Source organism: Lepisosteus oculatus, chromosome 1 (genome assembly GCF_040954835.1).
Source record: "Lepisosteus oculatus isolate fLepOcu1 chromosome 1, fLepOcu1.hap2, whole genome shotgun sequence".
Taxonomy (NCBI): domain Eukaryota; kingdom Metazoa; phylum Chordata; class Actinopteri; order Semionotiformes; family Lepisosteidae; genus Lepisosteus; species Lepisosteus oculatus.
The window spans coordinates 72036684-72062888 of record NC_090696.1 but is presented as its reverse complement, the minus strand read 5'-3'; the positions used below and the strand labels follow the sequence as shown (position 1 = coordinate 72062888).

At 39.2% G+C, this 26205-nt stretch overlaps 1 protein-coding gene across 1 annotated transcript; it reads right to left on the bottom strand.

The window, feature by feature from the left end:
- On the bottom strand, positions 1–24818 carry LOC102685925 (atrial natriuretic peptide receptor 2-like). The gene is made up of 23 exons (XM_015345391.2): positions 24621–24818; positions 24326–24431; positions 22519–22651; positions 21783–21906; positions 21352–21456; positions 19146–19248; positions 17588–17733; positions 16992–17064; positions 14198–14345; positions 12781–12867; positions 11901–12044; positions 11335–11456; positions 10592–10730; positions 10163–10211; positions 8873–8974; positions 8420–8539; positions 7972–8065; positions 6457–6544; positions 5848–5987; positions 5062–5214; positions 4250–4348; positions 3934–4025; positions 1–3413 (listed from the first exon to the last, which is right to left on the bottom strand). The coding sequence occupies exons 1-23, from the start codon at positions 24654–24656 to the stop codon at positions 3252–3254; spliced, it is 2565 nt and encodes an 854-aa protein (XP_015200877.1). The 5' UTR covers positions 24657–24818; the 3' UTR covers positions 1–3251.
- Between the last annotated feature and the right edge of the window lie 1387 nt (positions 24819–26205).

Below are 26205 nucleotides of genomic sequence, written 5' to 3'. Positions count from 1 at the left end.
GTACTGTATATATTATAAATATAAACGTTTACAACAATTTATTCCAACATATATTAAATTAGTACAATACAACTGTTCCAGCTGTAATTTGTTGTAATTAATCCCTCACAACCTTGTCCACTTGTATGTGCACGGTCCAGGTTCTCATTTAAACTGTCTGGTTTTTTTTCACATTTTCTTATGTACACTATATCTATGCTTGTACTGCAGCAGGCTGGTCACTTCTCTGGCACAGAAAGTATCTAAAGAGCAGAACAGGCCACCTGATGAGCACTTTACTGGAAGAATTTTTTTTTCTCCAAAATTAGTTTCCACTGTGTTTCTAAAGCTCTCAGTATTTTAAACACTATTTAGCTTTTTTTTTAAAAGCCATCTTTCCTCTTATTATACTGTAGGTAACAGCAGTGTTTTTATTTACACACATTACACATTCATAGATTAGTAATAAATGAGGTAATTGTTTTTCAACTTTCTTCTGTTTCTCATTGCAGCTGAACTCTCAGGTCTATAGCTGTTGCCACATCTCAACTATGAATTTGCTTAACTATTTTCTTCTTAGATATTGGAACCAGTAGTTATTTCTTCTGTTATTATACCTGACCCGTCTGGAAACACTGATTGTCAATCAGTTACTTGTACCTGTCCAACCCCTCTAGCCTGGGGAGGCCTCAGACATGCTTACAAACCATTCCAGTCTGCACAGCTGGGAGATTGGCTTGACATTTGACACCCTGTAAGCTCCATACTGCCTTAAAATAGAGTCGGCACTGATTGGACAATTGAAGCTTCACTCCTTGACAATAAGCTGCAAACCTACAGTATAGGCATCCAGCAGTCTCAGCAATGGCTGTTAAATGAAAAACTGAGAATCCCATGTCCTACACAGGCAAACCCAGCCCCTGGCCAATCGTATGCCTCAGGACTTCTAGGCTTGGTCACCTACTGTAATTAACAATAAATGAAGGTTTGAACAAGCAACAGAAGGACCATTGGACTCAATATTCCATTGAGTGCAAACTTAGCACTTTTTCAACTGTTTTTCTGCTTCTAAATAGTTGGAGATTTTAAAGTAGGTATAAAATATTCTGAGTAACTAGATCCAAAAATCAGCAGACACAGGAGTACTCCAGAACCAGTGTGCTAGAATACCCTGCCTTGTAACATTTACTAACAAAACGCAAAACAGTCTAAAAAAGAGGACCAACTTCACGCCACCTTAACAGAACATGCTGAAAATATCACATTCTAGGCTTACATAACTCTTTTTTTCTGCCTTCTCTTTTAATCGGATGCTTTAAAAAAATACAAAAGCAGAAGTACGACTGTAATGCTGGAGTAGGGGCAAGTTTATTTTCACACAGTCACACCAGTTGGTCAGGCCATTTCAGCTTCCATATACAGTAAATCCTTGAACATATACTCTTCTGAACATGTCAGAACCTTTCAGCCTGCCAGAGGTTTCGTGTTAACCAAAAGAGCACACCAACGATCAATTTTTTGAAAATCTGAGACTTGTGGTTAGGTTGAAGTTCAGATTTAATCAGGGGTCCTTTAATCAGCTCTAGTCTAGTCTAATTAGCTTGTGTGCCATTCAAGGAGTAGGCTTTAATAAGTACAAAATTGAAACAGAATTGAAAAGAGTGGCATTCTTAATGTGTGCTATTGTACTTGTTAAAAAAATAACTAAAAGAAAATAGGTTAAATCAATACATATATCCTTATTAAAATGGCACTACACAATACTTAACAACACACGAGTATTTAATTTTATACGATCTTGCTGGTTTGGAAGGACATCGATAAATCTTAGCACAGTGCTTACATGGCATTTCTAGCTTGTACTACTCTTAGTTTTCATTTAATTAACTTCTTGTGCACACATGACTGTTGCTTATCCAATGTAAGATATGAGTGTCAGCAAAGCAGATTAACAATATCAACAACAACCATATAACAATAACAATAACAAGAATAATAAATTACACGTGTGGACAGATATATTACTCTTTTTCACATTCCTTTCTGGGTTAAAGACCAGAGCCACAGCTGAGTCTTTTCATTCTGAAATATGGTAAAAATAAACAAACAACTTGTTTGCATTAGTTCAAGGAAATGTTTTCCTAGGAATTACTAATTATCCTTCCAGATTTAATACTTGTGTAAGAGTCAACTAAATATTCCAAGTTAATCAACTTATGTCTTAACATACAGGTCGTGAACAAAAAATGGAAACACCAATGTAAAGTCACTTAACAGGGTGCTGGGCAACCGGTATGGTCAACATGCAGTGGCACAGAGTCTACCGGTGTCTACCTGGAATTCTGCAGGAGTGATGCAGCACCATTCTTCCATTAGAAAGTCAATCAACTCACGCCTGGTTGAGGAAGGTGGAAAACGTTGTCGTATTCATTATTCCAGACAATCCCACACATTTTTGATTGGCTTGAGTTCTGGTGCCTGACAAGGCTGTGATGTATGGAGAACATCAGTGTCCTGCCCTGCTTATCAAATCACTGGGTGATCACACATGCTCTGTCCGTCTTCTGATGGGATACAAATGCTGCAACATGGGGTGAGCATGATCACTCAGTATCTTTAAGTAGTGATTCGAATTGACCTTGACTGCAAAGGGAATAAGTGCCCCCACACTGTGCCCGGAAAATGTGCCCCACAGCATTACAGAACCCCAGAGAGCCCTCCACTGTTGGACTCAAGCACTCAGGGCTGTAGAATTCTTGAGGATGACTCCACATGTGCACTTGGCTGTTTGTTGAGAATGTGGTGAAAGATGAATAATCTGACCGCATCACGTTTTGTCCGCTGCTTGATAGCTTATTGCTGGTGCTTTACTCACTACACACTGGACTCGCAGTGCATTGCCAGGTACCTGGTATCCTGCCCTGTGGAGTTCTTGATGGACCAATGTTGACGAAACCGGCTGCTCGTACCCCATGCTGTTATGTTGAATTATACAGAAATAGAGGTATAGGGAAAGCCTTTATGACAAAATATATCTCTGCTGGAATTTCCCCACTTGTGAAAAATAAGAAGTTTCATTGTAATCTTCAGACTAATTTCAAATACCTCACTTTTCATGTCGAAATCCTCACTGTAATATCTACATGGAAGTATTCCCTGTAACGTTCATGAAAGTAGATAACAAAAAAACCTCTGCTATGGAAAACAATGAAAGGACCACTTTGACCCCAAAAGGCAGGCTGATATAATAATACCTCTGCAGTCACACGGTGTTAGACGGGATTGAAGTGAAGGTCATTATTGAGGCACCCTGGGATGGAAGGGTAATGGTCTTTCTCAATTTCTAGGACAGCAGGAGTTGTCTTGGCAGTTTCCTTATTAACAGGTGCAGCCTCTTTCCCCTCTAGCCAGTAGGTGACCATGTCTCCCTTTCCCTGTCAGCAAGAAGAAGATATTCAATGGAGAGGTGACTAGCTGAGCACTGAACTTGACCAAAAATACAGTATTAAAGCTTTTTTTTAAAAGTCGAAAGATTCCAAATTTTACAATTTCTTAACTGGGTGGTTTTCTAGACGTCCTTAATCTGCTACCTATCACGTATTAAAATAGGAATAACTAGAAACAAATCCAGTAGACTTCTTCAGCTTACACTTCATGGAACAAAATGGAGAAAATAGGACATGTATATTTTATTTATCTTAGAAAATAATGGTACCCCACAGTGAACATGGTTCAGCAACTTGATTGATCGAACAAAGTGTTAAAGAAATGAAATGAGACCTGTTGTTCTCAAAAAGCAAACATGACAACTGTATGTATATTCTTTCTTGATAGCAATAATTCAAGGATAATTTAATTGAGTATTATTAATATTTAATATTAATTTAATATTTCTCTTTGTTTTGAAATTCCCCTGGTGTGTGCTCGACTCTGCTGAAAATCGTAATGCCTCACCTTGACCTGTAGCGATCCCCGACAGGTTAAAATATAACCACCAATCTCCTCCAGCAGGTAAAAGGTTCCAGAGCTGCACTGTATCTTCAGGGCTGGAGGAAAATAACAAAGGTTACAAATGAATGGAGGTCTCCACCATGACATCAGCATTCACATTCAGTTAAAACATTCTTAGAGAATAAGAAATGTGGCACTGGCTAAATAACCATTTCACACATTGAATTGCACACTGGGGTTTCCTGGAAAAAAGAAAGCTTTGTCAAGGCTAGAGTCTATAAACTACACCGCAGAGGGAAGGTGTGTTCCAGAACAGCACCTTCGCTGGTGGATTCCATTCTCGAAGCCGTGTTCACGGTATCGCCAAACAAGCAGTACCGAGGCATCTTCGTCCCAACCACGCCTGCTACCACCGGACCTGGAACAAGGAAACGCAATTGTCACGCCCTCTGCAGCCAGAGGGCGCTCCTTCTCTGTCCTGTCCCTAGTTTCCGATCTGCTGTCCTTCCTGTCTCTCTCTTTCCCTTGGGCTATATATTTCCGGGTCTTGCACTCTGTCCTGGCTCTGCATTGACGTTCGGATGTCCTGAGTCCCGCCTAGCACCAGGGCGCCCCACGTCCACTCCCTGAGGGCATAGGTTTCTATACGGCATTCCTGAACTCTTTGCACTATGAGCCCAGGCCTTTTTCCCGTCTCGCCGCTACGCATATGGGTCTTTTTCCGCTCTCCTGCTCCCCACGGTTAGTCCCTTTGGACGTCCGTGACAGCAATCTCTTTAGATCTTTAGACCTGTGGTTACCTACAATCTACAACCTTAGCTGGAGGGCGGCGTCCTCAGCGCATGTGTCCAATGTGGACAATACTGTACCGGAGGAGAAATATTACCTTACCCTAATCCCTCCGGTTCACCTAGATGGGTACCAGTGCTGCTGGTGGCCAGCCTGCAACGGACTGGCATCCCAACTAAAAAACTGAGATATCCCTTGGTCCGATGAGCCACTAGGTGTGAGTGAGAACTTGACTTTCATTTGAACGTTACATAATTGAAAGTGGAAAAATATACCCTCTTATGCAATCCAGAGTCCAGAGGGCACAACAGTGTCATTACCTTTCAACGGGTTACTCTGTACCTGAGTGGATCCCAGCTCGTATCTGTAGCAGTGTGTTAGGCTTGTGTGGAATTCGGAAGGTTTTACAAACGGCAACCAGATCCAGGGCCATGCTGGCTATCTCACTAGCATGGAGAATTCCATTTTCCTTTGGAACTCCAGAAACAACCATATCTGAAACAGACATCCATTCAATACCGTTAGATAAATGGAGGCACAATCCAACTATCAAACAAATTGACTTTGTTTGAGCAAAATCTGTGGTAGTATCAGACTCCTTTTTAGGGAAGGACTGCCTCAGTTACAGACGGAAAGATCAGTGTCATCATGTTCGAAAGAGGTAAAATAGAGGACTATCATCTTGGAAAAATCTCTGAGCCTAGTTGATTTTTTTCCAACCTGAAGGCTCTTTCTTTCAACATTCATTTTCTACCACCAAGTCAAGGGCATCACCAAGGCGACCTGAATGGGTTTATGTTATGCTATTATCCTTGACAGCTGTCTCCATGTTTTCAGGTTTCATCCATAAACTCTACAAGTAACACATTAATGACTGTTGACTCTTGCTTTTCTGAACATCTCGCTAAACTGTCAAAAACATGTCTAAACAAGCGATCTGATCAGTTACAAGCATAAGTACACACTAGTTCTTTTAGGGGACAGCAGACGCATTGGTCCAGCAGAATGAGGACTGAGAACCACTGACTTAATTAATCAATTGGTTTATTAAGAGCTCAACCTGGAACTGACTTAATACCGAGTATCTAATAAATGGCCTATAACTGTCAAAGAAAAGAAAGCACTCACAAGCATCTCCAATGGTCTCAACTTTGTAAACATCATAATTGTCAATAATTTCATCAAACGTTGTATAGAGTTTGTTTAAGAACTCCACTACTTGATATGGTGTGCTCGTGCTTGACAGCTGAGTGAATCCCACAATGTCGCTATTAGAGAAATAATGAAAAAAACAATGAAAAAAAAGATTTAGATGGCAAGAATTAAATGGGCAATATTATCAATTGATGCCTGTCTTTTAAACATGATCATTTCCTTAAATGCTTTAGAAATATCAAAAAAATATTCCTGATTAAATGCTTATGAATTTTTAAGGTGATTTTAAAAGCCTGTAAAATATGTTGTTAACAATATTCTAATGAAATATCAAGAAGTGGTGGTTGAAAAGGAAGTGTCAGATAAGGAAAGTCTGGATATGCATCTATTTATTCACTGTAAGCTCTAGTTACCTTTAGTATCTCTAATGTTTACTTCATTTTGCAAAAAATGTGAATCGTTTTGGATGAGATGAGGCAGATATGTTGCTGTCACTGTATCATGTTCTCAGAGATGAAATGAATCCCACTATGATGCACACGAAGACACACGTGGTTGAATACCTAACCTGTTTCAGTTTACCTGAAGAAGATGGTGGCGCTTACATAGCTCTGAGCCTGGGATGGCTTTCCCTGTCGGAGGTCATCCGCCACCTGCTTGGGAAGCATGCCTGCAATCAAACAACAGCTAAGACGATTCATGCCCTGGCACGGGGAATCATACCCACTTGGATCTGCTTTATGTTATTGCACACTTTTTTAGGGAACCTCATGTTCCAGAAACTGAAGTTCATTATGTCGGAACGAATACGCCCCTGTGCTTAACAGGGAGCTTGGCAGCCTGGGCTGAGGGAGTTCTCCATTAGCTCAGCCGGTAAATTCCCTGTTGCGTGACGCCGGAGACCTGGGTTTGAGCCCCAGCGGCGGGGGGCCGCCCTGAGGTAGGAGTGGTGAGGGCACATGCCCAGAGAACCTGAATTCGTTACAATATTAATTAATTGTTTCTTGAATTTACACAGGACCTCTCGTTTCAAGGGATACCAAAGCGCTTCACACATGGGAAGCATCACATCATCATGTCCCAGCAGCCACACTGAACACCAGATTAGGTGGATTCATTCTGTTTTTCTATTGCATTGACGTCTGGCAGTATTAGAGAGACTATTGCTGGAGGAAAAAGGTGTTTTTTTGTACATTTTGTAACACTTCTGGTTTGTATTTATAACAGATTGACAAGAAGCTACAGTATGTGATCTTCTTCACATAACCAAAAAAACGCACAGGCAATTGGAAGAACAGCCTAAGCCTAAGAGCCGTCCCTTCTGTACACTCTGAATAATAATAACTGAATGGTCAGAATTAGCTGAATAGCAACTATTTCTACCTGTTAGGTCAGCATTTTTTATTAGGCAGCCATTTCTACTTTTGTTTGCTTCCTTGGCACACGGGCAAACTTGTACTCTGAAAATTTGCATTTGTCAAGGTAGGGGAAACTTGTTTTTATATACTGTATTTTGGTGCATTTTTGGTTTTGACTTTGTATTTTGCTGGAGAATTGATAATCATCAATGGGGCTTCTCTAAACTGCAACATTACATAAATATACCTATAAGACAAAATCATTTGCATTATGCTTTTGTATTTGGTTACAAAACAAACTGTTGAAAAGCTTAGATTGTCTTGTGTCTAGTGATGTCTAGTCTGTTTTGGTTTTGCTGGTAGAAACATTTATAACACGCTCGTTTTGCAATCTCTGTCTGAAGTGCTGTTGTCAGTATTCTGCTGTTGATTTGTTTATTACAAAATAGTTTAGCTGCTGTGAAAATGAACTCAATGGTTTTTTTATAGTATATTGGAGAATACTCGCATTTGCGATATTTTGAGAAGCAATTAAAATAATGTTGTTTTAGTCATGCTGAAAAGCAAATGTACGCGTTTAGTTGGCAAGGTGTTTGTAAGGTGGCGGAAAAGAGTTAGGAAAGTGTTACAATGACAAATAACAGCACAAAGGTCTCTGAAGGACATGGTCAGGACTTTGTGCAGGGAAGAGCCAATGACAAGAAACAAAGCCGTTCACTGTTCCGAGTTGAGGGCTTACTGTATAAAAGACGGTCGGTCTTCTGTTTTTCATGTACCAAGTCCTGCGTCCTTTCAGCTACAAGCACCTCCAGGTGTTTGCTGTATTTCTCCATCTACAGAGCAAAGACAACGAACACGTAGATAAAAAGCCTTTGGAACACTTTTGGTTTTTTCTTTGTTGTCTTGGATAGGATATTGTCTGTTATTTGATACATGAACTACAAGTTCACGTTCATAAAATAATCAAAACGGAGAAAACATTTATTGAAGGGGCCAGGGTGCCAGGTATGCTATCCTCCTGTACATTTACAAACGGACCGCAGATACATTATGGATTTCTCTATTTAAGCTATTGAGATTTGAGCTGAAAAATCCTCCAAGCTTTTTCTTTCTGACCCATTGTGAGAAACCGCATCTGAAAAAAAACACCATTAGCTAAAAGCCTAACACAATGAAGCATAATTTACCAGGTTCATCATCATATCCACAGGGCTGACTTTGTTCGGGTTGATTTTATGCACAAACTTCTTGATTTGGTCAAAGGTTGGCCGGTGGGCTGGATTATGGGACCGACATCTTCTAATGAGCTGTTGAGGGACAAACTCAGGTTTAGAAGAGTTTAACTGTCAAACACACACACACGTAATACACACACCACTACTGCTTGATGGAGGGGAGCCGAGAGGAGTCTTGATGGTGTTTTTTGAGTGTGTAACAACCATCTGCCACTCTTCGTTCACTTTATTTGATGTGTTTTGTGCTCTGATTTCCGTCGTACAAAAATATATTTTCTGAAACCTAAAGAAGCGATGTTAGGAGTTCAGACACTTTTCACTCCCTGCTGCAATACAGTCTGATTCTGGTTTTTATGTTCAATATTGCTCCACACGTACAGCTGAAGGACTCTTTCCAGATCTTACCTCCACATACTCTGAGGGGCAGGGACAGGTGTTTTCTGCTTTGCCTGTAATGAGCTCGGGCAGAGGTGGACACCATGCGCATTCTAGGGAGCTGTCTTCTGCCTGAAGGAGGCAGAAACATGATGTTAGTCAGTGAAAGGGATAATAGCTGCTGATGAACTCCACTTGCACCATTTATGTGAAGTGAAGGCTTTTTGTTAAATGTGACACTGAATCTGGGGGGCAGACTCAATGAGAAAAATGGTATACTTTTCGAAAGCGAAACAGCTGTTTGAAGTTGAGCTGTACATTACAGCAAATCAAAGTGAACAAGTGATGAAAAGCACATATCACCACCAGAAAAATAGAATTGAGAATACAAAGCGAGGCATGAGCACAAAGTAGATACAGATCAAACATTCCTAGACGGCCCTTCTAAAAAAAAGTAAGTTTTTCGTCTAGACTTTAAAAGTACATAATATGGCTGAAGCCCTGATTAGTTTTCGAGTAGTGTCCAGAACTTTGGGGTACAAAACATAATGCCTGTGCACCCATCAAGTGTGGGTGAACATTGGGAACACATAGGAAACCAGAATCAGGTGAGGGAGGGTTGCATGAAAGTCAGTAAGCACATCATTAGTATCATCATATCAGCTAGAATAAGGTTACCAAGCCACGTAGTGCCTTAAAAGCAAGCAGAAGAATTCCAAATCAACTTAAAATGTGACAGGAAACCAGTACAGAGACTCTAGGACAAGAGTGACATCATTTCTCATGTGTGACCTAGCCAGGCTTTGAGTTCCGAGTTCTGAATTTCTGAACTTATTGATGCTTGTTATTTTTAAAAACTCCTGCACATAGAGCATTATAATAATTTAGCCCTGTAAATCAGAACTCATGTTCCGGTTTTTCCACTACAAAGATAGTATTAAATGCAATTTGACAACATGGAAAAATAAGAGCTTTCTAATATTCCACACATGACTGTCAATTCAGGATTAAAAAATAACACCAAGCAGAATCCTGGTTATAAGTAACTGATGAGAGGAACAGAATAAAGTGTCTTCAGTCTAATAATTAAGATACAAGAATAATTTATATCTCAGAGACTTCCAACACATTTTTATGATATAATTTTTTAGAGTACTGAATACAGTGCTGAGATCAAAGTGAATTAAAATAGTGCATCCAGCTACCATGAAAGATTATTAGCAAAGTTTGTGAAATTAGTTTGTGATTAGTTTGTGAAAAAACATACTCATTGAACGGAAATGCCGAAAAAATGCAGATGGGGAAGAAGGATGTACTTACTGGGACAGGATCACTTCGAGTTGCTATTTCCAGTAATATAATAGAATAACTGCAAGAAAACATCAATTATAACTGTGTCTGTTTAATAAGAAACACATTTATTTTAACAAATTAACAAAATCATTTAATTCAGCTGAACGTACTTTAAAAAACATGGTGACCAGTTGGAGTAAAATCTTAATAAAATTAGGGTTTTAGGGTGCTGGCTTCAACAACATGGCTGGGTAACTTGTTCCATACTCCCACAACCGTTTGCGTAAACAGGTGCATCCTGTTCTGATTTTAAAATGCACTTATACATAGTGCCCTCTGCTTTACTGTACAAATAGTAAACAGAATGGTCCTGCACTAGAAACAAGCTACTACTATGTATAAAAAATCCTAACTGTATTCACTGTCAAATGTCTATTTCGGGTATTATTTAATTGCCTGAACACATCTCCTGCAAGTGTGGGCTCAAAGTTTGATGACTGTGCTTCTGGTGGCATATAAACCTCCTTCAGCCTCTGCTGGTATGTGCTTGGGGCTTCACCACAGTCCTCTTTGCGGTATGTTCCTAGGCAGTAATCTGTAGGGGTACAAAGGCAGAAATGGTCAACATGCCCACGAGTCATCCTCTTTTGTAACACAAAAACAAAACACAGCCTCAATGAATAATTAAAAGGCACATAAAAAATCAGGGATGGCACTGTGGTGTGTTGGTTACCACCTCTCTTGGGGGTTGGACTGCTAGGATTCTGGACTGGGGCACCTTCTGTGTGAACCCTGGATGTTTTCTCTGGATTTTGTGGGTTGTCACCAGGTGCTTCTCTTCTCCCCCACTTTCCAAGGACACTCTGGCTAAGGTGTCGTCTCTAAACCGTGTGTGTCTGTGCTCTGCCAGAGACTTATCTTCCATACAGGGTGTGGCACTGCCTGGAGCCCTGCGTTTCCACAATACTTTCCAGGCTGGTAGGACTATTACCAAAACTACAGTATGTGATTTTCAGCTGGACCTAGAGCGGATTGTACTTAGCACTGAAGTCCCTATATACAGGACTCTCGATACAGGCTGCAGGACAGAAACCCTCTCAGATTTGCTCCTCTAACTTAATCATCCAATCTGTCAATTGCAGGAGAGAAAGAACAGAGGTGCATGTACTGTATCTTCCGCCCCCGTCTGGTCCCTCTACCTGTGATTTTGCAGACCCAGCGATCGTCAATGACGCAGTTCATGGACTTCAGTCTTCCGTGACAAATCTTGTGCTGGTGGAGGTATGATATCCCTCGAGCAATATCAGTAGCAAAGGAAAATCTGCAAGCCACAAAAGGCACAATCTGCACGTCATTTGAACCTGGAACATCACCCGGCTCATAGTTCATGTAGGTGTCCAAAAAATCTAACTTCATTTGGTCTACACAGCCAAAAATATGAAGACAGCAAAAGTAGGTAAAAAGGTTTTCCAAATATATTTTATTTGTTTTTATAAGTATTTTATATTTTATACGTTTTTTTACTGTTCCTAGTTACTAATTTAAACAGCCTTCACTTAGTAGGAAATGTGAAAACAAAGAAAGCCCATTTTAACCCTATGGAGAAGTATAACTGTAGCAACTGGAGACCTTTTCCTCAACTTATTAAGTAGTTTACATTTATCCATGTTTGTACAAAACCTTTTAAGATATTTGAAGTTAGTTCCGAAACACAGGTTAAAACTTTGCCTAGTGCCTAGTACTGTGTAACAACGTCTACATTTACCTGAACCCCCAGTTGAGAGGAATTTCCTCATTGAGAAGGACATCATTAAGACTGCCTTTTGGACAGTACTCTGTTACAATGGCCACATTCGGCACCTCCAGACAGCCTCCAACGAATTTGCACAGGTTTGGATGATCCAGTTCTCTGGCACAGCAGCAGAAAATGTTCAGTTACAATTGATTTACACACATTTTTAAAGTGAGTATTTTTAATCAAAATGTGAACATTCAAACTGAACAACTGAACCAAGTCATTCAATGGCAGAAGAAAAAAAGAAAAAACTAAAACTAAAATATGTTGATATATTTTAAATATTGATATTTAAAAATGTGTATTTTCTATTATTGGAATGAGTGTATACTTTTGCAAGGCACTGTACTTATAATTAAAATGTAATATATAGCAGACTTATTTATAAATGTCTATAATGCCATTTCATATTTAGTTTTAATGGTCACTGGTTAGCCTTTTTTAAGAAAGTTGTACTTTTCCAAATGTAAATATAATTAAAAATGTAAATGTAACTTAATTTGGAAATATACATAAAATATTTATAGTTACAATTGTCAATGTTTAAGACCATTTAGAAATTTAATTTAAAAAATTGTAAAATAACCTAAAATTCTTACAAAAGATTTAAAGTGTCACCCATTTACAAATGCTTTTCCACTCACAAGAAACACTTGATTGCATTGTGTGAAAACATTCAGTTAAGGGTACACATACTGTAACCTACAAGAAATACTGTGATTTAATTGTCTCTCAAAGTCAAAGTCATAGTTCTTTGTAAGTCATTCCTCACCACTGCATCACTCATTATCAATATAAGACCAAAATAACAAAACAAAAAAGTCCTTTTGTATTCGTCTGTTTTCCCTACCTTACTTGTTTCACTTCCCTTCGGAGAGTCTTTGTAAGGGAAAATGTCTTCTTTTTTATTTTTTTAATGGCAACTGTGCGTCCATCGCTGAAATAGACCATTTTTAACTGGTTAACAGGAATCGGGAATTGAAATGTACATTTCTTTATCCTCATTTCTCTGTTTGACGGTAATAAAATGTCTCCGTCCTTGAGGGCCGGAAATAAATAGGATTTACTGTATATGCCTTTATAAATCGTCAGTTTTATTTGACCTAATGATTACTACTCTAACCAAACCAAGCTCTCATTAAGAGACAGCATGCAGGCTACATGAAACACCTAGAGGTAATATGGTCCCAGGTAGACTGCTATCATATTCAGATAAGACAACAAAAGTGATTAAGAATATATAATACAAAATCTAAACATTAAACAGGAATACAAGAAAGATAACCAGTGAGATGTCATATCATTTCACATCACATCTAGTTAGTGTGACCTTTAAAGGGGAGCTAAAGTTCCAATTTCTCAGTAACAAAATTAATTGATCTTATAGAAAAAAATTACAAATTTCTAATTAAGCACAAAATTGTGAACTTTGTGAAAGTACTGTAAGTCGCCATGTTGTCGCAAACTGGCGTTTAAGTTCACATAATTTCGACAATTCTAGTCTCTGTAAAGACTAATGCAATGTGATGTACGAGCGAATAAATACAGGTTATGCAGCAGACACTTCACCGCAGAAATGTTCCAACGTGATCTGCAAACAGCATTAACAGGTAAGTAGTATTTGTTGGCAAAACCATCTAGAAATCGCAAGCAATATTTCTTTTGGATTAAAAGAGCTGTATTCACAAGCCTGCTTGTTTACAGTGTCGTAGGGCTGCACGCGTCACTGGATGTTTTGTTGCCTCGTGGGTTGCCTCGTGCCTAATCATTGTGCATACCTGGAAATTTGGTCTATTTTGTGATGTAAATTGGAGGTTTTACAAGTGTACATTTTACTTTTATTGCAGTTTGAAATGCAACCATCAAAGCTGATTCTTTCAAACTCTGAAATACGAAACATAGCATGGCAGGTCCCCTTCAGCAGCCAATTCATCTTCTTAAAAGTTGTTTGGGTTCAACAACAAGGCTGGGCAGCTTGTTCCACAACCCTTTGTCTCCTGTTCTCTCACTTGGTTCATTTTGCCATGGTTTTGCATAAATACTTTAGATATTTTTCATACATTATACAAATATTTTTCATACATACTTCCCGGATGCAGAGTTTATGAAATAAATAAAAAATTGCAGGCTATATTTTCTGTTTACTCGGAATAGTTTGAACGCAGATCTCTCAGATCTGGAGACCTGGTGTTGGCTGGTCCGCTGGGACTGCAGCTGCCGCCGGTGCTGTCTGGGCCTGCAGAGGAAGGCGAGCGGCGGACACTTACTAAACGCCCGTCAGAGTGAAGTGCTGCTTGCGGGACGGGTTCAGGCCCCCCGTGCACGAGCTCAGGGTGGTCATGCAGCTGGCGTTGGAGTCGCTGTTGGCGTGGGGCACGCTCATGATGCTGCCCATGGTGGTCCGTGCCACCTGGTCTGAGGGGGGGGGGGAGAAGACACTCTCACTCCTGCAGTTCCACTCTCTACAGGAAGATACCCCAAACTACCGCTCCCACAGGTAGCATGAGCTAGCTGGCATGTGGGCAGAGGGGCGATGTACTTTTGCTGTGCTTATCCAGCATTGCTTAGAGAAGAGCCTCTCAGGGAGAATTCCTCTTATGGGGGGTGAAATGGCACATTGTCTGCAATACTGCGTGTGTCAGTTTGGAAGCCTTGTAAAAAGTTCACAAATAAATAGATGAGCTCAAAAACACGTGATCCTCCTGTGAGGAATGCATTTAGAGGGAAAACATTTATTATGCTCTAGAAAGTGTACAAGATTCAGTTTCCCGCAAATGCGCAACATCTGTTCCTAGAATGCACCTAGAGTGTACATTGTGCTGTGCTGTTTCATTTACAGGTCTTTGTTGGGCTGTAGAATAAACACCGTAGCAATGATGTGAGTTTTTGGTCTGTCTCTTTGTTAGTAACTGACAATTAATCAGTATCCTATTCTGCTTCTAAAGGATTTGCCTTTGTTTTACTTTTTTCTGAGTCTTTTCTGAGACCTGCAAGACAGCGTCGAGGAAGGAAGTATTCAATTTTATTCAAATGCATTCAATGGAATAAATTGATAAATAGTATAAATCAGGTTACAAAGGTGGTGAAATGTGCTACATGCTATTTCTACATCCTGAGAGCCATGAAATCACTTTATAAAACATTCTTAATATAAACACTGGTCTCTTCATTTGTTTAAGGTATTCATAGTAGAACATAGCACTGCAAAAACAGAAAGAATGAAAAAATAAGAGCTCTACATTCTTTTATAAAACAAATGTAAATAGGAGAAAAAGTATCTTGCCGTTTGTCCAGGTAGTTACCTAGACAAACTGTAAAATGCAATTACATTTCTGCTCAGCTCATCCTTTTAGTTTTCCCCACTTCAAAGACATGTCTATTCCTTAACTCCAACAATGGGCTCAATTAGTTTAAGGGCTAGCAAAGCAATCAAGACCTTCCTAAAAGATGCTGTATTGCTGCAATTAGAAAACCTCTTTTCCTCCAGGCATTCATTTAAGTAATCAGAGGCAATCAGCTGTTCCCACTTCCCAATGGCTAATTCCCACTTCCACATTCCCTTGGAAAGAGAAGCAGGTGTTTTAAAGGTCATCTGTGGAGAGAATTATGACTGCACATACGCTTCTCTATCTCTGCTGAAATGTAAAAAGAGTAGAGTTTGGACAATTTAATTAATGAAGAACAATTTTCCTACAATTATGCATACTTCATCAAAGTGGCTATTTTTCTATTTCAGCCTTTTGCAAAATTGAGGTCTTTGCTTAATCGTAAGTTTAAATAGGGAAATTAGTTAACATTGGTTCAATTGGTTGGAGCAAAAGAAGACAGACAATATAATAGGGAATATGTCATCTCGCCTAATTTGTTTGACCTGCAAAAATAGATTTTGAGAGAAATTTGAAGAGTGAAAGGAATATTGAAGGACAGAACATCAGCCACATAAGAGTTGTGTGAAATAACATACAGTACTTATTGCAGAAACAGAGGACTATATCCAAAATATTCTAGACAGAAGGGACATTCATTAAACTGTGCCAAGACAAAGAGTACAATTGTTATAAAAATCACAGTATGTCTGCACGCAGACGTAACATTAAAAGACAAGACAATAACACAAGCAGATGCTATAACCTGACATCATATAAAGAGGTGCATAGAATTATAAAAAAGAGGCAATAAACAGTAAACAGGTGGGTAGCATTTGTGGATGAGGCACTCTACAAGATGCGAAACATCTTAAGAAACAGGGGTTTTCAAATGACCGCAAGATGTCCTGCAGTGGATTGTGTGATTAATTCTGTTATTTGGACATTTGGACCATCAGGAAAGTTTTTCAGGAGATGGAAGGTACAGTATGTGGCAAATATAGACAATACTGTTTTACTGTTCTAACATATTGTAGAGCAGGCGGAAATTAAGAGGAGGAGGCAAATAATTCTTGGTACATGCTGGAAAGATATGGAAAGAAAGATAAATATGAGGTTACAGTGAGATACTGAAGGGGAAGCAATGTGGGGACACCAAGGATACGAATGGACAAGACATTTCAAGAGAAGGATGGCCAGTGGTTTTCAGTGAAATACAGTGAGGGGAAGATGAAGTACCAAGGATAAGGCATGAAAAGAAGACAGTCCGTTAGAACAGTGTCCCTTAGTGTCCTTGGGGATCCAGTGACTGACACATCAATTAATTCATGAATCAGCTAGCTAATTGATCAAACCATGAATCAGAACTGACTGTTTGCTACTTAAACCTTGTTAACCACTTTATTCTGTGAAAAGATGAAGATGTCTATTTTGACAAGTTAAAATTCATAAGCTACCTTGGAACTATGAAAGTTTTTTGGATTGCAGTTCAATCGCAGGGTTTAAACAAGCAAACCGTTGCTCTAATTAAGTGTACAGTAAAATAATGTGAATCATGTGGCTGAAGTTCTAGGTTGTCTAATGTTAGACAACTTGTCAATTTAATAGACACCTAGATGTGTAAAATGCGTGCTTCCTCCTGCATCCTCCTACCACCCCAACCAAAAAACAAAAAAAAGGGAAAGTAGCTCCATACCTTGTTTGATCTGACTGAAGTCAATAATCCAGCTTTCATCCCAAAACATCTTTTGCTTTTGATACTGAAACCACTGGAGTGAAAAGTAAAAAGACAAGCATCTGCACATCTTCCCAAACGATGAGTAAAAGCAACCAAGGCACTTTATTCTGGTTCAGACATAATTTCAGTAAAAAAAGTGTTGTGATATATGTGTCAACATATTGATCATTATAGATGTTAGAACACAAGTTTTATATGTAAACAAAATTGAAAAGGGGAAAATACAATTGGATAAATTTAAACATACAGTATACACTGTTATATTAACACCAGTTATTACATGCCAAGAGAGGGGTTCGAACTTAATGTAATTATAAAACAACAAAATGGATAAACAGCACTGTTTTCTTGTGCAAGTATAGTAAAATATATTATTTGGTTATGGATTACCATATTAATAAAGTCATTAAATATTTCTCCATTCTGTTTCATGCTAATATTAATTAGGGGGCGGCTGATTTCTTGATATGCCTTCCAAGCAGAATATGAGGCAAGCACATGGTAAGTCAGAAAAGGCCAGACCAAGGTGAAACATCCAGAATAAGGCCACTCACCACAGCTATGAAGATAAAGCCGACAAAAATGAACGCGATGGGGAGACAAATTGCAACCTTGATGGACGCGGTCATGGGACATTCCCCACAGTCTGCCGGGCAGGTGGAGCAGATCTCTTCCTCCTCGCACACGCCGTCTCCACAGACTGCAGGGGGACACAGGCACGGTCACAGACTGGCCTAATGCATTTTCTGTTGTACTGCCGAAGTGTTGAATGGCTCAAAGCGGGAGTTCTTGGTTAACTGTTAATAGCCCATCGGCTGCGGTCTCACCGAGATTAAACAGCTCTATGAGGACCGCTGCCGTGGTAGAATTCTGGCCATCACAGAGGACAGTCACCACCCCGGGCATGAGCTCTTCACCCCACTGCCCTCAGGCAAGAGATACAAGAGCATACGGACACTGACCACCAGATTCTTCAATAGCTTCTATCCACAAGCAGTGAGACTGGCGAACACATTTAGCCATCCCCCTCGGACCACACCTACACCATCACCATCTACCTCATTGTAATTTATTTATTGTACGTCTCCAGTCATTGTTTACACGTCTGTATTGTTTACATTCAAACTGTCTGCATGTTTACTTGCACATTGTCTACTGTTTGTTTGTACATTGTCTTGATGCACTGTTTGCACTTTGTTTTGTTTTTTACACTTGTTTTACAATCGAGAGACTTTCTGTAAGTAAGAATTCCATTGTACCAGTACCGGTTACATATGGCAATAAAGTTCAAGTTCAAGTTCAAGCCTCGCATGTCAAGAGCCTCACATGTTAGAGACACGATTAACAGGAATTAAAATCACCATTTCTCAAAGCTGGAGGTCATGGTTAACTGTTAATAGTGTATACTCGTGCTAGTCTTTACTATGCTAATGAAATCTTTACAAAAAGCAACACATAACAACAACTTGAATTTAATTCCCTCTTCTAAGGGACCTCAACTATGAATGCCCATTTTATGCCCAACAGAGTAACAGCATCTTGGTCTGTACTGGTCTACCGTTTTATAAAACACACCAAGAAAGTTGTGCTTCTTCGCTGTAATGGACCAAAATCCTAACTAATAACATCATTTATTTATGTGAATTGTACAACAGCTGTTTCTCAAGTAAGGTTTGATCCCCATTAATCTTAGATGTTCTAAAAGTGAAAAAAATCAAGAAAATTAAACATCTGTCAGAGTATTTAACAAAGCCTGTGTTCATATATTTTTTAGAAGTTCATGCAGGCACACCCAGGTTTTGATATGATCATCATGCTTTCCTATATCAGACATGTGTTGTAATGTATAAATCATTCATTATATATCTTTGAATATTCCACCCTAGGCAAAGATTTATTTCATTTAGACAGCATCGGGATTTTCAAGTTCTATTATACGTTTTCTAGCTTTACAAGTCTTTCTTTCTCAATAATGGGAAGAAATAAACTCCCTAGAAGTGCCAGTTCTGTGTATGCATGTCTGCTCACTGCACAGACACTCAGAGAGGTCAGGGCTACCTCTTGTGAAAGGCGGAAGGGAACTGGGGAATTGGCTGCTCGTTTCGACAGTACCTATAGCTGGCAAGACTGTGGTCTTGGCTTCTAAAGCCACCTGCATCTTTCCCACCCGGATATGAGCAATCAGTGAGGTGACCCCCACATGAATCAGCACCACCTGCAAACACAGCAACACAAAGGCTTCATCAGTCATGAGCCAAAAATGTGTAAAAGGGTTTTTTTTTTTACTCTGATTCATATTGGGCTAAATCCATATATCTAAAAAAAACACCTGTTTTACCGAATGTCTATTTCTATATGACAAACCAAAACAATGTAAATTCCTTCTCTGACAGTAGAGGGATCACATATGCTGTGTAGCAGTTTGAAGATTTCCTAACCTTGTCACTAATTAGCTGGAAAACAAAATTGATTAGATAGTTATTCTTTTCTGAATTAAACATGCATTCACAATTGATGATAAATGATGCATAAGTCTCCGCCAAATGTGATGGAAAGAAATGCATTTCAAACATCAGTAAATAGTGCGAAAAACACAATTGGAATAATGGATAGGTACCTACTCTTTTTCTAAGTAAAACTCTAATATATATAATTTTTAATTGAATTATGCATTTAAATAGTCAGACATTTACGGAGTCAGCAAATCTCCAGAAAACAAATTTGCATATTTGTTATTGACCATAGCTGTATCAGACAATGTCTGATCAGTTGTCTGATCATGCAGTGGTCTTCTAGTTAAGTACTGTCACATTTTGTTTTTTCCCTTTATTTTACATTAGCATATCCGCAGGCCCTGTGTACTAATTCACACCGTCATATAAAACTGTTGCCCATCCCTAAGCTTTACATGTTGAGATGAATTCACTTTTTACATTTTAGGAATTATATTGGACCTTAGAAGGTTAATTTAGAAGTCAGTGATGAATTCTAATAACTTATAATAAAGTGAGTAAAATATGAAATGATTTAATAGTAGCACAGATCATTTCTTACACTGGGCCCGAGAGCAAACCAGCTTCATGTGGGAGACATGGCTGTATTTAGCTTAATGATTTGCAAGTAGCTAATAATTTTTCCTTATTCTTGCAAAATTCTTTAATAATCACTTTAATGGAAAGATGTGCACAATTTCTACCTTATATCACGAGACGATCTTAGTAGCATTTCTGCACCAATTTTCAAAGCAAAAACTAAATGTACATATGTTCAAAATGGAACTTGAAAACAAGCAAGATGTCATGTCTGAAACACCTGCAGCTTTGATTCCTGGAAAGGGGAAACGCTCTTTGTATTGTGTTATCATTAATGACCACCACAGGGATACAAACAAGGGATAGTCTTCAGAAACGTTTACAACATGTCCTTAAAATAGATATTGTAAAGCAAAAATGTATCTCAGACCAAAATGGAAGACATTTGAATTCTTATAAATTGCACAACATCAAAAGAAGTAACTGTGAGATGTTGACAGTCAAGACAAAAAGAAAATGCAACCAAATCACACTTTGCATGCATGCAAGCTACAGTATGACTAGAAAGCACTGCTTATGTTAAACTAAAATTGAATTTCCGTACCCCTTCCCTTCTAATGTAGTTGGAACACTCTGAAAATGAGTATAAAAAAGCACCTCTGAAATGTTACCTGCATCACTTTGCATGCTTATACTGATATACTGGAAAGAATACTGGAAAATATATTCTCAACAGTAATTAATTTAGTCCTGATACCTAAACCTGCCATTTACTTTTATAACGAGAAGCATTCAAAATAAATAAACTCCATTGGTTCCTGTACTAATTTGTGGTGTTTTTAATAACTCTTTAGAATGTGAGTGATACAGTCAAAATACAAGGAGACCACATAATAAAATGCAAAAAATTGTATTTTAAGTATCAAAAGTTGGACATCTCCCCTCTAAAAATCCTCCAGTTTTGTAACTTAGCTTATAAATACCTAAAAGGCAAAAAAACAGACAACTAGACACATTTACAGTAATATTCTGGATTAAGCCTCAATAATGTGTTTTCTGATTGTATTTTAACTAAAAACATCAGGTTAACGCTATTTGCTGAGACCCATTTGAGGAAGTCGAATCGTATGAGCTGCTCATTAGAGATAATCCACACACTCTGAGACAGAATCAGTGAACTTGCAGTCTCCTGTCTGAACAATAAACTTTAAAAGGCCGTGTTGTCTGAATTTGACTCAGGAGCTTTTACAGTACGTGTATCTATTGTGTTGTTTACACAGAGGTACCTTAGCAGTCCAGTTGGTCTGAGTCATTTTGCCAGCAGCAGACAGAGTGTGGGTGAAAATCCTGCCATCATCTGGAATCCAGGGACCACAAATCCCCCCTTTCACCTGTTTCAGAGGAAATGGAGGCAGAACACAAAGATGAAAAAAACAAGAAAACGGCACTTGACCTACTGTATCGTTCTTAAAGACAGTTACAAACTTTTCTGTCTACAACAACAAAGTTCAATTTTCATTATTGTTCTTGGGAATGATGTTCCCAAAGAACATTTGGCATTATTTTAATTCCAGTCCCAAAGTTTGGGATTTTCATCTGCTATTTTCTGCATAACAGTGGAAGTAGTTTAGACAAAGCAACTTTTGGAAGCACATTATACAGAAAATTGGAAAGTGTTGGCTACTTCTCTCACACTACTTCAGGGGCTCTTTCGTACCATGAACGCCAGGGGGCAGGAGTGGATGTTGGCATGATGAATGCAGCAGTTTTCCCCGTTGGCATCTTTCCAGTTCGGCGGGCACTCGTGTCCTTCACAAAACTCTTTGGCAGCTGAGGCATTGCTGATGATCACAGGGGGAAAAAAAACAGCACACACAAAATGTGTCACCACTTGGTCTTAACCCCAGGTGCGCTCGACTCTCTTCATTATCTGGCCTCCCCATCCATCCATCCATTTGCTAACCCCTTCTTCCAAATTAGGGTCACATGTGAGCCAGAGCCTATCCTGGCAAGTAACAGGCACAAGGTGGGGTACGCCCTGGGCAGGACTCCAGTCCATCACAGGGCACACACAGACACACACTCACACTAGGGACAATTAACCTTCCGGTATGTCTTTGGACTGTGGGAGGAAACTGGAGCACCTGGAGGAAACCCACATGAACATGAGAAGAACATGCAAACTCCACCACAGACAGCACCCCGGGTCTGGATTTGAACCCAGAGCCCCAGCGCTGTGAGGCAGCAATGCCAACCACTGTCCTGCCCATCTGTCCTCCCCATTTCACACAACATCGGTAAGTATCTGTATGGCCTTATGGCCATCCCTCTATTTCGAAATCAAACTCTGATCCCTATAGAAACGTTGATTTTAATTCAACAAAGGCCGGCCGTCTACCTGCCCGGCCCGTTTCATACCCCAGGGTGCACTGCAAAGACAAGGGACAGGACACCTGTGGGAGAGGATATCATTCTTCACAGCCCACTCGTAGAAGCTGTCCTGCGCGACGGCCGCGTAGGTGACGTTGAACTCCTCCCCGCTGACCACCTTCTCCGGAGGCCTGTGCACCCAGGCCATCTCGAGTCCTGCACAGCGGGGGGAACAAGTCACTGCAGGGGCCGGGGGGGGGGGAGCACTCGGCGGGAAAGAGCTGGCAAAGGTGACGGACCACCCCGGACTCCACACGGCCTTGAGAAAGGCCTTATCCAAAAAATGACCCTGGCTCCTCCTAACACACACAGCCTTTATCGACATGTGCTGTTTCTTGTGGCAGTTGCATTAGGCATTTATCACAGAAAACTTGCTGCCTTGTCATATTACTCATTACTTTGAATTGCCACCAATCTGGGGGTAGGTTATGGTAATGTTGTTGTTGTTGTTGTTGTTTTCTTTAAATTATATTTAACAAAACAATCAAAGTAGTTACTTTGAACCCCACTGTGCATCATGTGAGGAGCTGATTAGTGCTGTTATATAATATTCAAATTCTTGATGTTCATCAAGATTATAGGCAGATTATAGGCACAATTATCAATTGAGAATGACAGGCCAGAGCGGGAAGAAAATATAGCTGCCACCTAGTGAACAAATGAAGTAACACCAGGTTGAGAAATTGCGCTAAAAGAATACCGTTCAAGAGTTTGTCAGTGCAGTCGGACAAACGGGCTTTTGATAAAGGAGAATATTGTTATAATTCATGACAAATCATGACAACTGATCACAAATCTGTTCAAGAGCTGCCTTTATTCTAAGACAATGCTACGTATCTTTTTTTAACTTCCCACCTCTAGTTTTTTTTAATAAATTAAACTCCAGAATAAATAAATTTCCATGATGTTTTTCCAGAATGTAGAAAATTACTAGTTATCATAGCATACTTCATGTTAAATTTCACTGGAAAACAAGGAGGAATCGTCACTAAGTAAAATATATTTTAAATGAGACAACATCCATAATCTCGTGAAATATCCAGCTTTCCGAAGTCACGCACCACGATTAATATATATATATAGTGGTGTTTTTGTGTGTAAACAAAGCAGAATGTACAGTCTGTAAAATCAATATTTTCAGCTCTGTCTTCCGCGACAGGCTTTCCATCCTCTGTGTCTTCTCAGAAGCTTACAGCTTTTGGTCCGATTTTTAACATCATGCGTTTAGATAGTTAGCGCACCGACAGACATTTTGAATATAAATAACAAATTCAGATGTTCTTTTTTTAAAAAAACTTACAAATGAAATAATAATTAAGATGAAAGGCACGATCAACGAAAAACTAATTCTAAAAACACACGCAATAAAAGAGTTTTTGCCAGAACAGGTAATCAATCATGCAAACCTTTTTACTGAGGATCACTCTTACACAAACACATCCTGATATCATATATAATTTATGTTCCGAAAAAATAATTTCCTCTTATTCACTCATTCATGTAGGACTTTCAAGCTTTTAAAAGCGAAAACCTAACATCATTTACCAAATCTTCAATATAATAATTCTGCGGAGAAGGAACAGTAGCTTTAGTTTAATTAAAAACGTTTTAAATCATCATTAAACACGCCATTTAATTATGTTAAATGCATACCGAACGTGATAATGTTATGTGTCGATGACATACTGATGTAAATATAGAAAAACACGAACATTTACAGTAGCTTTGTCTATAACTTCACGACTTTTTAAGACATGAAAGTGTAGGACACGAAAAATAGAAAGATTGTAACGTGGTTAATCAATACATTTATCAATAAAAAGGGCTTACCTCCACAATCAATCATATTAAATTCGTCGGGTTTTTCTAAAGGCCAGCAGTCATACTCGCTGTTGTCCAAATCATGCCAGGCTGTAACAGCTTTGATCAGAAGCAACTGCCAGTGAAATAATGAAAAAAATAAGTTTACCTCAAGAAACATGGCTTGCGACCGTGAAAACCCTTTAAATCTGTGAATTCTCAGTACATAGCAGGCTACAATCAAAATCGAGGAATATTTGCTCCTAAACCAAAGGAGAAAAAAAAACAAGAAAAAGAAGAAAGAATGTTTGCCAACAGTACTTACCAATGAAAATAATTCATGAGACTTTAAGCACTGCATGATCTATCTGTAGCTGTTCTGAATTTAAAACCAAGCACTGACGTCGGAGAGAGGTTATGTGTATTGTTCCCTATAGACAGACAGAACCTGTGCTCGTTTTTTAGCAGAAAAAGCGAAGCGCAGCTCAGGGCATGCGTCTGTTCCAGCGCAGGAGAAGCGCAGTCAGAGATGCGCACTTTAGACCTGTACAGTTCAATTACAGCGAGATGCGTGAAAGCAAACTCAGTGGCTATCCTCAATCACCTACGCTACCCGAGAGACAAGAAGCATGGGACAGTTCTTTGTTTTTTTTTATATATAATGATACGTATCAGTTTGGTTGTCTCGAAACTCGCACACTGTTTGAATTAAGACGTTTAAATTTGAACGACCTGCCCCTGGTATCACGACCCGCGTAGGACCTCAGAAGTAAAAACGGGTAGTCGTCTTTTATCATTATTATTCCACAACGGACTAACAATTAGGTATTTCAATTTGAGGTGTTTTTTTTTCCCTAACGCGAAAAGGTTAAACATTTCTTAATTTCTTGAACATTTCTTAATAACAGCAGTTATTTAAGAAAGAGTAGTGTCTCCTTTTCCGATCTAATTCACACGTTGCAAAAAGAAAAGGCACCGTTTTGTTGGTGTGACAAAAACAGAGAATAGGAGGCTCTACTTTACCCAAAGGACTGTGGGAGCATGGAACAGGCTACTCAGTCGTGGTGTGGAAATTGGTCATCATTGGGTACCGAACGAGTTATACTGTGAGCTGCTAACGGCATCCATGTCATGTGACATGACAATTTGTCAAATGAGGTGATAGAATATTTGAGTGGTAGATTTTTCTCTCCAAAGTAATGGCAAACAAGCTTCAAACCATTTATTGTAGGTATCTGGTAAATCGTTTTTTAGAGAGACGAAAGAGTCGTCAGGTCCACATATTCTAACAGGTACTGCAAAACAGCTGCATAGCATATAATACTCAGTAGCTGTCTACGGAGGTTATATAACTGTGCAGCGCCTTGGTAGTGCACAACAGGGGGCGCTGTTTTGCCGTTCGGTGTGGTCACTGCCAATCAAGTCCTTAATAAACGTGCACACGCGAAACCATGCCGCGCACATCTGCGTGAAGCTGTTTCAGAAACAGTTCACGTCCCCATTTGTGCTTAATTCTACCATAGATGAAAAAAAACGATTATCTCCATTTGTGTCAAGGTCGAACACCAGGAAACTGCCAGCTGTTCAGCTTCATTCTTTCACAAAAATGCAAAACAAACAACAAGCAATACAAGTATGGGGGCTGTGATGCACTTTCTGGAAGCATTTTAGGCAATTGTGCTTTTTGTTTTAACTCCTGCAAACGCATTACGAGTCTCCCAGAATGGGTCAGAATAACACAACCACCTCAAACACCTTTGACATTGTAAACAAGCTCCTGATTTAGGAGACTTAACAATAATGATAAAGTCTCTATAGACAGGATTTTAACACATACTATAAAAGTCCAAATGCTGCTCACCATAAAAGAGATTATTGTACAATTATATGTACAATTTGTGCTCTGATAA

Excerpts from the sequence above, each read along its gene's own strand:
- LOC102685925 (XM_015345391.2), bottom strand. The coding sequence starts at position 24,656 with ATGCAGTGCTTAAAGTCTCATGAATTATTTTCATTG. Across the intron at positions 10,212-10,591 it reads CTTGCAGGAGATGTGTTCAG|TTATTCTATTATATTACTGG; the intron begins GCAATTAAATAA and ends GTTTTCTTGCAG. Across the intron at positions 3,414-3,933 it reads GGGGATCGCTACAGGTCAAG|GGAAAGGGAGACATGGTCAC; the intron begins GTGAGGCATTAC and ends TCTTGCTGACAG.